Genomic DNA, 13,046 nt, shown 5'->3' with positions numbered 1-13,046 from the left:
TTGCAGAGGCTCTCCTGGGCTCGTGACCATACCGGTTGGACCCTAGATGGCTGGCAAGCCGTCACCTTGTCAGATGAGTCCCTATTTCATTTAGTAAGAGCTGTGGGTTCGAGCGTGGCGTAGATCCCACGGAGCCGTGGGACCAAGTTGTCAACAAGGCAATGTGCAAGCTTATGGGCTGTGTTTGCACAGAACGGACAGGGGCCCCTCTGATCTAGCGGAACCGATCACTGACGGGAAATGGTTATGTTCGGCTACTTGGAGACCGCGCCACAATTGATCGCCATTGGACTGAAGAACATTGTGGACGTTTGATTTGGCCACCCAGATCGCCCGACATGAAGCCCATCAAAACATTTCTGGGATGTAATCGAGGGACCAGTTCATGCACAAAATCCTGCACCGGTAACACTTATGCAATTATGGACGGCTATAAAGGCAGTATGCGTCAATGTTTCTGCAGGGGATTTCCAACGAGTTGTTGAGTCCATGTTACGTCTAGTTGCTGCACTGCACCGGGCAAAAGGAAGTACGACGCGATATTAGGAGGTATGCCAAGACTTCTGTCACCTACTGCAGGCTTTATTCAAACTCAATAATCATGTAATGTTCTCACTGCTTCTGAGCCGCGCACGGCTCGAGTTTATCCCATTTATTGTTTGTCATCTTCTATTACGGTACTGCCGCCTCGTTTTCTTATTCCACTAACTGGCGTCATTAACTTCCTGCCTTACTTGTCCGTGAGTGGCAGCAGCAGCGCGTATCGATAAGTGCACTGTCGTACCATCTCTGGACCGACCGACAGTATTTCCGGGTCGTCGTGTGTCTGGCAGTCGTTTGGAGACGGACTAGTAGTACAATCGGGACGCAGCAGCAGTGAAGTCGGGGACGGAGCGCTGGTGAGGCACCGACAGCCAGTGGTCGCCGACCGCTCGCGACACACGTGAACTGTCCGACGGAGGGAGATTTGAGCGGGACGACCGTTGGTTGTTCGTTCGGTTGGTCGTCTCATCGGCCGACGTATATTTGGTCTTTTCATTGTTTCCGGGCCTGGGCAGTTGATCGGTTGGCGTGGAGCAGCGAGGAACCCTCCATGGCGTGTGTCTGGCAGGCGGCGCTGGCGGGGTCCACGCGCGGTCGGAGTGTGAGGGGCTGTTCCCATTGCTACGAGGCCCGTGGCTCACGATCCCCAACACGAAAGTTAAGTCTTTACTTAATCTACCAGCCAGCCCCAACTGTTCACATAGTTTCGTTTGAATTTCGTTGTGGGCTGTTGGGACATCCTGTCGCTTGGCCCGTTGATTCTCGGTTGGTTGGGTTGTCGTCGGATCGTGAATGCTTGGCCCGACTGCCTGTCTCACCTGAGCGAGCGTTAGTGTTTGAATTCCAGGCCGACCCTTGAACATCTGAGCGCCCTTAGATGTACTGCCTTTCTTATTTGTTATTGTTGTTTGTACTTGTCTTTCTTCTAGCCGATTTTTTTAAATTGAGGTTGTTTTGCCCTTAAGGCGTAAGATTCTTTAGGCATTCAGCCTAATCTAAAGAACTGTTTCACGTAAGACTTTTGGCATTTTAAAGGTTTTAATGTTGTTGAATTTTAAGTGTTAGGCCTTCAGCCGATTTGAATTTAACTTGTTTGCTCTTGAAGTGTCTGATTCTTTGGGTCTTCAGCCTAAATAAAGAACTGTTGTAAGATAAGGCTTGCCTTTTAAATTTCTGATTATGCTTGCGTTTTAAGTTATTGGGCTTCAGCCGTTTTTAAATTAAAGTGGCTTTCAGCCGATAATTAAGTCCCAAAGATTAAAGCTGTGTGTTTAAAAAAATTTTTTGGGGCTCTTTTAATGTTTGATCAAATTATAAAGTTGTATGTTCGAGTGTGACAGCCCCTTATTTTGGCCCCTTTCCACAATTTAAACTACCTGTCCTGTCCTGCGGGTTAAGCGGGGCGTCTCAGTTTCTTTCTTAATTTTATTGGAGTTTTTGTAGTAGGAAAATGTCGGGTGCAAGTGTAATTGTGAAAACTCGATCGTTTGTCAAAGTCAGTACGTAAAAATTATCAACATGACTGCGGAATCCCTGTTACACAAAACAGTGGTCGCAATTTGTTTTTCTGCTTTCGCAATTCTGGGCTCTTTCATTTAATTCCCACGCCCCACAAACAGTTGACAGATGAGCAACGAAAAGAGAAGTAAGACAAGATTAACGGCATTTTTTTTTTTTTTTTTTTTTTTTTTTTTTTTTTTTTTTTTTTTTTTTTTTTTTTTTTTTTGCCAGCACGAGAGGCATTTTGGCGGATATTGGCGATGCAAGCTTTCGGTGTGACACTTTTACAGTCGTACTCCGTGATGAACGTTTGATTTTTTCCCCAATTCTCGGTAGATAGGATCAGTGAAATTGAGTTTTAAATGTGCTGCGTGATTCAGTGTAGAGGGACCAGCCGTTAATCATGAAAATGCATCACCATGTTGGCTTCGATGAAAACTGTGTGTGCCTAATCGGATAAATCAACTGATTAAGCGTGGCACAAAGACGAATGGTTCGACAACATTTTCGAATGGATGCGCAGATTCTTTCGACAGCAAGTTAAAAATAATTAGGAAAGCTCTACGTTTGTTTCATTTATCTCAGCTGCAATACATCGTATCGATATCAGAGGATATCAACTGGTGGCGTCTATTTGAAATGTAGGAACCGCAGGGACAATTGTAGTAATGCCGCTCTTGTTAGACCGACGGATGCGGTGCACTGGTCAGCCGAGACGCCGGTCTCGTATTTCGGAGGACGAAGGTTCAATCATTGTCCACCCACTATACCATCAAATTATACTTTGAGGGACGGTACCAGTCTTCTTATGTGTGCCCGCCTTACGTGTTTGTTTTCGCTGAGGCTACGAACTGAGGTGTTCAGAGCTAATCGATCGTCAGAATCTTTTAAATCGCAGAGAATTATGGTTTGCAGTAGATATTAGGGCTCTAAATGTAGTTGTTTGTGGTAGACAAGAACAAATATTAACGGATTAGTATTTTCGGTCCAATTTCATGTAATACGGTCTAAGACAAAATAAAACGACGCACCACGAAAAAATTATCCGAATGGGACGGAAATAAGTAGATTTGATATACATCTGCGGACAAAATGGAAGATTTACGATTAGTCAAGAGTAAGAGCAGCACAAACTGAACAAGTGAATAATGCCCCTGATCGACCCCTGGCCCTTACGAAAGCGGTTATTCGGCTTGGCATTGATTGACAGAAATGTTGTATGTCCACCTGACGAATGTCGTGCCAAATTCTATCCTATTGGCGCGTTAGATCGTTGGGGGGACCATGGAGGGTGGAACAAACAAATAGTCCTTCCATAAAAATAGATTTTGTAGCAGGCAGAACAATTGCAAAGTTATTACAAGACGGATTTCGAATGATTTTATGCCTGAGGTACAGATGTGGAGAATCAGTGCAACTACGTTATGAATGTTAAGTAAAGGGACATGTTTGACATCGCAGTCTGTTGAAAAGATACAAATAGGTGTAACGTACGCTTGTAGATCGTGACGGGTGTTGGCTGAGCTCCCGCCGGAGGTTCGAGTCCTCCAACGGGCATGGGTGTGTGTGTTGTTCTTAGCATAAGTTAGTTTAAGTAGTGTGTAAGTCTAGGGACCGATGACCTCAGCATTTGGTCCCTTAGGAAGTCACACACATTTGGACATTTTTTGTTGGCTGAGGTCAGACCTGTAACTGGTGGCAGTTCATTACCAGCGACGCAAAAAGCTTTATTGTTAGTCCATGTGATACTTGCGAAGTACACTGATGAGGCAAAACACTGCAAGCACCTGCTTAATAGCTTTTTTATCCGTCTTTGGAACGAAATACATCACTGATTCTGTCCATCAGGGACCCGACAGTTTGTTGGTAGGTTTTTGGACGCATTGCGGGAGCGCGGCTCCTTCCGTCCCTTTACGACGAACCTGCACCTACCTGTGAACATTGTCTCAGCAGATCATCAGTAGGGAATCCGAGAGAAACCTACTGTACTTCGACGTGAACCAGGTTGCAATCAAAGTCAGTAATCTAAGTTTCGGGAGAAAGTTTTCACACGAAATGAAAGGTTGGAAATTTTGTCCTTAATTAATATATTGTGAAACTTAGGTGAACAAGTATCACTGCCATCCCGTGCTAGTCTTAACACAGTCACTCACAATACCTTTCACTCACGTTAGCAAGTTTATGGTGTTGCATTTCCCGAAAACGTAATAGCTACAAAAATACGGATTGTTTTTGATTGAGAATGCTAGCCAAACATTAAGTCTGTCGGTACCTAATGCAGTCAGTTTTTAGCCATCGACCTGCTCAATACGCCACGGGGAATTTATGTCTTTTCTCGTCAGAAAATTCACTTAAAAATTCCGAAATTTCTACACACCCATCGGAATAATTATGCCGTCACTTTACAACGCTTTTGATGTATGAAACACTGCTAGATCCGGCAACTTATTTCCATCGGAACTACTACTACACACGTCCGAACTGTTTCATGGCTAGGCTCCGACTCCTCTCTAGGATACTCTTAAGTCTTCTCTACCAGCCGAGAAAGGCGCGCGAAGAATACTACTCTACCATTGATCAGTTTACTCAACAGCCAATAGCAAAACAGCATTCTCCCGCGTCAGTCCACGCTTCTCATCAATAACCAATCCCAAAATAGTAAACATAACGACTGCACTTTCTACCGACGTAATTATCTAATATGCTGAAGTTTTGTTTATGCATAAAGTTATTTAATATTGTTATTTATACCTGAATTAACTTTCCCTTTACCATAAACTTACTTTACAAATCTATTCTACAAAAATCCCCTTTGTCCACATACATACTTCTTCGAAATGTTCCCACACTAAATCCCACTACATAACTCGCTAAACAGTTATCTTCATATTAACCTTAAACCACACTCATGCATCATTCATACTGCTAAAACACATTTATAACATTTTACATACACAAAAAGACATAACAACACTTTATGAAAATACTAGAACAGTTTATGAAAAACATTCTGTTACTTTAGTGCACTCTAGTGGGCACAATCGAAACTAAATCACAGTCCCCTATCCAATACTGAAGGGGAGGGTGGAAGGGAACGAGAAGGGTTTATTGATGTCAGCTACATCGGAATATTGCGCGGAATCGGCGGTGACGAGTGATAATGTGTACCGGACCGAGACTCGAACCTGGGTTCTGCTGCTTACTTGGCAGCTGCGTTAACCACTGCGCCACCCGGATACAGTTTTTGTCGCAACTGCACGCTGACACCCCTCTTAGCCGACCCACACTCCGAGCTAGCGTCACCTACTCGCAGTCCTTGGTGGGAGCGTTGGTCGGTCGAGAGCGTGCCGAGATAGCGCGCCCAGCTGTGATTAACACCGTGTCCGGATGGTGCACTGGTTAACGTAACTGTCACGCAAGCTAGAGGTCCTTGTTTGGAGTCCCGGCCCGGCACGCATTTTCACTCGTCGCCGCTGATTCCGCGTAATGTTCCGATGCATCTGACATCAATAAACGCTTTCCTTTCCTCTCTCCCTCTTCTGCCTTCAGTTTACATGTAATATATGATAGCTGCAGATTCCGCGTAGTGTCTGTTCTTTCGGACATGTTCACCATCTGTATATGTGCATATCGCTACGTCACGACTTTTGTCACCTAAGTGTACTCATTTGTTCCAGCCAGAGAAATCCGCAGTGGCAGAACACTGTCTTAATGAGGGTCACAAGATGTTTTATGATGAGACGCAAATGATCGCTCCTTCTTCCCGCTGCTGAGAGCGTGTTCTAAAGGAATATATTGAAATACGATCATCTATTAATATCATTAATAGGAAGAGGGGTTTCTCTTTAAGTGGAACGTGGTATTTGAATTTAATACATTACAGAACAAAGGTTTTTATTTACACTAGAGCAGTGGTTCCCACCAGGTGGTCCGCGGACCCCCAGGGGTCCGCGATGTATGCCAGAGGGGTCCGCAAGATGCTATTAGAATAAAAAAATATGTGAAATATATTTCGTATTATAACAGATTTTTTGTTTTGGCCGCTTCCTGCATGAGCAGAGCTTTAGCGAAAGCTAACTTCTGCGACTAGCGTCTTCCTAGAGCTAACTGACACTAGCACAATCTAGTGCAAAACTAGAATTAGATAGATGCAAATAGTTCTGCTGTATGCCGTTACACAGAAACTCACATTTCACACGACCATCGGCCATTGTTAATTTATATCCAGTGCTTTCACAGACCGTATTGTTTACATATTCAATATTCTGTATTAAAACAGTAGTGTTTGTAAAGCATTGTTTTTTGGGGAAGCTACAGTTCGTACAGTTAAAAATGGACCGTTGGTTAAAAAGTGGTTCGTTAAAACGAGAAAGGCCTACCGATGAAGAGGAAGGTAATGCATTTGTTATACTAAATACCCAGATTCGAAGACAAAGATTTTGAGCAATAATCAAAAATTTAACAATAGCAATGATGGCTAAATTGAAAAAGTTTTAAGCTCAATATTTTTTCAATAATGAATATGCCAATGTTTTTTTCTAAGTACCAAAAATAGATACCGTATAAAAAGACTCTTAATTTGGCTTTTTAGATACTTGATACTGTGATATGACAAGGTACCAATCATGCTCGAAGAGGGGGTCCTCGAGAAAATTTTGTTGGGAACCCCTGCACTGGAGGATTCTGTTAATTAGTGAATAAACTTGTAGTATCTGGGATTCACAGTCATAAAAATTTTTTTGAAGGCCATCATCTTTACGCCAGTGACTGATATAAGTTTTTATTACACTACTGCAATTTCGACCTTAGACCATTATCAAGTGATATTATGCCTTTAAGCCATGTCAACATAATGTAAGCTGACACATTTATATGTCGTATTTAACAGTACTGACAACGACATACAAATGTGTCAGCTTACACCATGTTGACATGGCTTAAAGCCATAATATCACTTGATAATGGCCTAAGGTCGAAATTGCAATAGTGTAATAAAAATTTGTAACAGTCACTGGCGTAAAGATGATGTCCTTCAAAAAATCTTTTAATTAGTGTCCGTTAGCGATATATCTTTTTGCCTGTTTTTTCGACCTTGTCCGCTACAAGCTTACTGCGCTTGAGGGCAGCAGTGGTGAGGCGGCCGTGATGTATAAAAGAGCCGCCGATTCTGTTCGAAGGTCAGTTCCGGTAAGATGGTGCATCAACACACTCACATGAAGATGACAGCCAGTTGGTCCGTTGAAATACGATTGCACGTGTCAAGACGATTGCACTATCCGGCTAGATACTCGAGAAGAGTATGATCAGTTATTACACTGGAAAAGTCTGTGTAATCACACATGATGCGTTCTTCTTTGCCGGCCAACCATCCTCTTCCCATGCCCATATTTTAATTCAAAGACTGTGTGTGTACTAGCAGTTTGAGCGCAACGTCAGAACGAGTGCAGAACACGTTGCAACTTGAGTGATAACGGACCGAGTTGCATGAATCAACAGGTAGGTCCTTTGTAACACTAGATCACGCGCTACTCTTCCTCTGTCACTTACGGCTCCAGAGAGTTCTTTTCCATAGAGACGTTGGCAGCTTTTGTCCGTTTCGGCTTTCTTGTAAAAATCGATGCATAAACATTAAACGACAAGATGTAAACGTTTACAAAATTTCCTCGTACGTGGTAATGTTGTCGTTAAATTGTTACTGATTTCGTCGTTTGGCCATCGCACGGACTCCCGTGTGGACGACTAGTAACAAGCATCGCTGGTTTAGAGAACCAACTGAAAGAGTTAGGAACAAGTAAGGAGCCATCTCCCGATGGAATTCGAATTCGGTTTTACAAAGAGTACTTTACAGCACTGGCCCCTTACTTAGCTTGCATCTATCGCGAATCTCTCGCACAGTGCATAGTCCCAAGCGACTAGCAAAAAGGTCAGGTGACTTCTGTAGGTAAGAAGTATAACAGAACGGATCCACAAAACTATAAACTAATACCTGTAACATCGGTTTGCTGAAGAATCCTTGAGCGTGTTCTCAGTTCGGATACAATAAACTTTCTTGAGACTGAGAAGCTTCCGTTCACGAATCAGTGTGGTTTTAGAAAGTATCGCTCACGTAAAACTCAGCTTGCCCTTTCGGCATATGAGTTCTTGCGAACCATGGGTGAAGGGCAACAAGCGGTTTCCATGTTCCTAGATTTTCATAAGGCACACTGTCGACTTTTAATGAAGGAACGAGCTTACGGATTAGGTTCCCACGTAAGCGTGGAATTCTTAAGTAATAGAACCCAGTGTGTTGTCCTCAACAGCGAGTGTTTGTCAGAGACAAGGGTATCATCGGTAGTGCCCCAAGGAAGTGTGAGAGGAACGCTGTTGTTTTCTATATACGTAAATGATCTGGCAGACAGGGTAAGCAGCAGTGTGTGACTGGTGATGCTGTGGTGTATGGAAAGGTGTCGTCGACGAGTGACTGTAGGATACAAGATGACTTTGACAAAATTTGTACTTGGTATGATGAATGGCAGATAGCTCTAAATTTAGAAAAATATAAGTTATGCACATAAATAGGAAAAGCAAACCCATAATGTTCGACCACAGCATTAGTCCTGTGCTGTTTCACACAGACACGTCGATTAAATAGTTAGGTATAACGTAAAGCAATATGAAATGTAGCGAACATACAAGAATTGAAGTAAGGAAGACAGATGGTTTTGGCGGGTGTTCGGTTTCCAGTCGACTGTCCCGCACATTTCTATTCCAACAGCCAATTGAAAACGACTCAATTGAGTCAATACTGGTTGTGCGAATAAATCTACAACATAACTAGCAACTGGAGCGTCAGATTTAAGTAAACGTGCCATAAACAGTTAAGTAAGAAGTCGAGAGCTTCGAGCAGTGGCAGCTCAACCATTGGCTCAAGTATGAGACGACACTTTGTAAAGTGCATAAAACGAAAACGAAGGCGAGTACTCACGCTGGAGGGCTGCTGGAAGGGGGCGGGCTGGTGCAGCTGCAGCTCGAGCTGCCGTAGGAAGGTGTCGTACTGCGACTGCGTCGGCTGCTGGAAGCCAGTTTGCTGGAAGCCAGGCTGCTGGAAGCTGCCCGCCAGCTGCGGCTGCGTTTGCGGCTGGTAGTAGAACTGCTGGCCTGTGAACAGAACAAAACAGTGGAGGTCTGAGCCATCTGTAGGAAAGCAGTCTTGTCGATACACTGTTGCTACTGAGTGAGTAGCAGCAATTATTGTATTACTGTGACAAAACATAAATACGGTGTTTATTTTAACTTGAGACAACTAAATATCTCGGAAACGACGCATCGTACGAAAAAAAAGGTCTTATGTGAAAAAGCTAATGTTAGTATTAAGGGGACATTTGTCTGTGCTGCAACTGGCCATCTCCTAACCACCCATCTCCGTGCGTGGGGCCAACTTTGTATTTCCAAACGGGAACCCCTCACTTTTATTTCATATTCGGTTTATACGCCAAATATACTTACGCTTTACGCAAACCATTGTTTCTCATTCGTGGTAGAAATCAAGTGTGCTAGTTTTTGCGATTAAGAACCGACGCATTTGATACATTTCATTTACGATGCAAGTGTAGAGCTTTGTGTTGTAATGGTTGATATTAATGTCCGCAATTTACTTTAGTGATGCAAATTTGACTGTACGGCACAATATGGTTAGCCGTTTCAATGTCCGGATGGAAACTACGTTTAGATTGGTCCAGGCACAACGACTTGGATGTAATAATTTTCTGTTCCCATCGGGATGCTCGATATTAGTCCCCTTGTCTCTTATCATTGGAGTAACATGTTGTTTTGTAGGGCGGGCAACCACAGCCAAACCTCGACATTTTTTCAAAAAAATTCCGCACTGTGTGTATGAAAGATTTTTATTCAATCTGCGACCGGTTTCGCACCACTTCTCGGTGCATCCTCAGGCAATATACGCTATCCATAAAATAGTAACGTTGAACATTGACCAGTAGCCACTCCCCACCGCTCACGTCCAATAGACCGTCATCTGGTGAAGATGGTAGTTAAAATTTTAAAATTTTTTAAATGATGGGAGCGGCCATGACCGTGAGGCAGCGGACACGGCCTGACTGGCCGCAACCCATATATTGCCTGAGGATGCAACGATAAGTGGTGCGAAACCGGTCGCACATTTAATAAAATTCATTCATACAGCCAGTGCGAAATTTTTTTTTTTTTTTTTAGAAAAAATATCATTGGACTGTTTGATTCCAGTGAGTCCCTTGCCTCTCACCACTGGGGTGCTTGATTCCGTACGAATATCCACGGCAGGTGCGCCCATCAGTATCTCTTCATGGACGTTTTACTTTATTACAATGGTTGTGGTTTGTATTCCACCGGTAGCCTCGTAGCGGCCAGCACAAGAGTAACGGCGTTTGGACTGAAACACACCGAAATCAGTCACCCTGATGGCGGGATTCGAGGCCGGCCATCGAGATCAAGCATTGCCGCAGTTTGGGGACTCACCACAATCAACTCCGCAGGGAACAGAAAACCATACAAGTAGTTTATTTGCCAGAAATGTCAATGTCTAACCACGTTATTTCTGATGTACAATCACATTCACAACACTGAAGTAAAGTTTGAACATCAGCATCAACCTTTAGAACATAAAGGTTTACATTTACATCGTAAATGAAAATAATGTAGAACCAAATGCGTCGCTTCTTAATTACAATAACAGGCACACTAGATATTTGTCGATTACAGCGTCATATATGCTTGACATCGTCAATCTAGGGGGCGATCTAGAATAAAGCAGAAATAGAAGTACAACTTCAGACAGCCAAGATTGTATTGTACAGTCTTTATTAAGACGGTTGGTTTCAGCAAACTACACCTTCTTCTTTTTCTTGTGCCTTTGTCCAACATTTTCGCAGGGTCGTCATGGTTATTGTCGGATGTGGCATGGCTAATTTAAGGGGTGGCCGGATGCCCTTCCTGTCGCCATCCCGTTACGCCAATGATGCTGATGATGATGGTGATGATGGTGATGATGGTGATGATGGTGATGATGGTGATGATGGTGATGATGAAAGGATGAGGACAACACAGACACCCAGTCCCCGGGCAGAGATAATCCCCAACCCGGCCGGGAATCGAACCCAGGACCCCGTGATCCAGAAGCAACAACGCTAGCCACTAGACCATGAGCTGCGGACTTTCAGCAAACTACATTGCCATCATGAAATCTACAAAGCACAGATCAACGTCTTCCAGCACACTGGGATCTTTGTTTTACAGGTCTGGTGATGGCAACGTACTGGTAGTTTGCTGAAACCGGTCATCACAATAAAGGCTGTACAATAGCGATCTTGGCTGTTTGAAGTTGTGCTTCTGTTTCTGGACTACAGTTACATCTACCACGAATGGGAAACAATGGTTTCAGTAAACTACGCGTATTTTTGACGCAGGAACCAAATATGCAATAAAATGGGGGGGGGGGGGGGGGGGAAATTCGCATTTGAAAGTCATAGTTGACCCCATCCACGCAGGAGGTGTGGTTAGGAGGTTGCCAGTTGTAGCACAGACATGTGTCCCCTTTACCAATTTTAACTCTTCGTCTAGAACGTTTTTTTCCGTACGATGTGTCGTTTTTGAGATATTTAGTTGTCTCGAGTTTATACCAGGACACTGTATAAAAGGTGCATCAAAGTCTTTGCATCAAATGTCAAGGAGTGACATATCACATCATGGGGAACAACTTTTGTTAGAGACAAAATGTTCGTTGACACTTCCTGGCCACATTAGGAACCCTTTAGTATTTGCCGGCCCCGGGACGACAAGATTTCACCGAACTAGCAGAGGCCACTAACTCGGTCTGCAGCATACTACCTTCACCATAAACTGATAGAGTGATATTCAACAAGAAATCCTCCAGAATGAGTGTCTCTAAGCGCAGAAATGCATTTTAGAAGCAGATCAAATGGTTCAAATGACTCTGAGCGCTGTGGGACTTAACATCCGAGGTCATCAGTCCCCTACAACTTAGGACTACTTAAACCTAACTAACCTAAGGACGTCACACACAACAATGCCCGAGGCAGGATTCTAACCTGCGATCGTAGCGGTCGCGCGGTTCCAAACTCAAGCTCCTAGAACCGCTCGGCCACCCCGGCCGGCCGTTTGAGGGGGAGGAGGGAGGACTAGAACCTGTCGATTGCTTTCCTGCTTGTATACGGTAGCTTGTCCGATCTATGTATGTAATCAGACAACGAACTTATATTGCAATATTGACGTTAGATGTAGTTGAGAGTAACTGCCCGTGGCAAAAGATTTGAGATAGTTATTCAGTGGACTCACGGGGTGACAATTATTGAACTATATGAAATAAAATCGTCATAATTTCTGAACGGTTTGTGTTAGGATGTTCAAACTGCACCGTTGGTAGCGGGGCATGATGGGAATTAGTATGCGCAGTATGGTTTGGTTTAGCGACGAAGCCCAGTTTCATTTGGATGGCTTCGTCAATAATCCGCATTTCACTATCGAGGATTCTCTTCACCCTCAACGAATGACTGAGTGGTGTGCAATGTCCAGTCACTGAAAACTTGATGCAATATTCCTTGATGGCACGGTGACTACCGAACGGCACATGAAGGTTTTGGAAGATGATTTCATCCGCATTATCCAAAGTGACCCTGATTTCGACAAGATGTGCTTCATGCAAGTCGAAGCTCGACCCCATCGAAGCAGGAGAGTGTGTTTGAAATCCTGGAGGAGCACTCTGGAGACCGCATTCTGGTTCTGGGGTACTCAGAGGTCACTGGCATGGGCCTCGATTGGCCGCCATATTCTCCAAATCTGAACATACGCGACTCCTTTTGTGGCGCTAGATTAAAGACAAAGTGCACAGAAATAGCCACAAAAGCATTGCTAAGCTGTAAACAGCCATTCAGGAGGTCATCGACATTCCGACACTCCACCAGGTCATGCAGAATTTCGCTATTCGTCTGCGCCACATGATGGCAGGCATA

General features: G+C 43.9%; 1 protein-coding gene across 1 annotated transcript in view; it reads right to left on the bottom strand.

Moving 5' to 3' along the window:
• LOC126481872 (mucin-2) overlaps positions 1 to 13,046 on the bottom strand; it is a 265,151-nt gene that overhangs the window by 93,008 nt on the left and 159,097 nt on the right. Inside the window, exon 4 of the mRNA XM_050105831.1 lies at positions 9,008 to 9,180. Within this exon, the coding sequence (XP_049961788.1) occupies positions 9,008 to 9,180 (173 nt within the window). The remainder of the gene's footprint in view (positions 1 to 9,007; positions 9,181 to 13,046) is intronic.

This window comes from Schistocerca serialis, chromosome 5, assembly GCF_023864345.2.
Source record: "Schistocerca serialis cubense isolate TAMUIC-IGC-003099 chromosome 5, iqSchSeri2.2, whole genome shotgun sequence".
NCBI lineage: Eukaryota > Metazoa > Arthropoda > Insecta > Orthoptera > Acrididae > Schistocerca > Schistocerca serialis.
The sequence above is the reverse complement of the archived record's forward strand: the minus strand, read 5'-3'. Positions and strand labels throughout refer to the sequence as shown.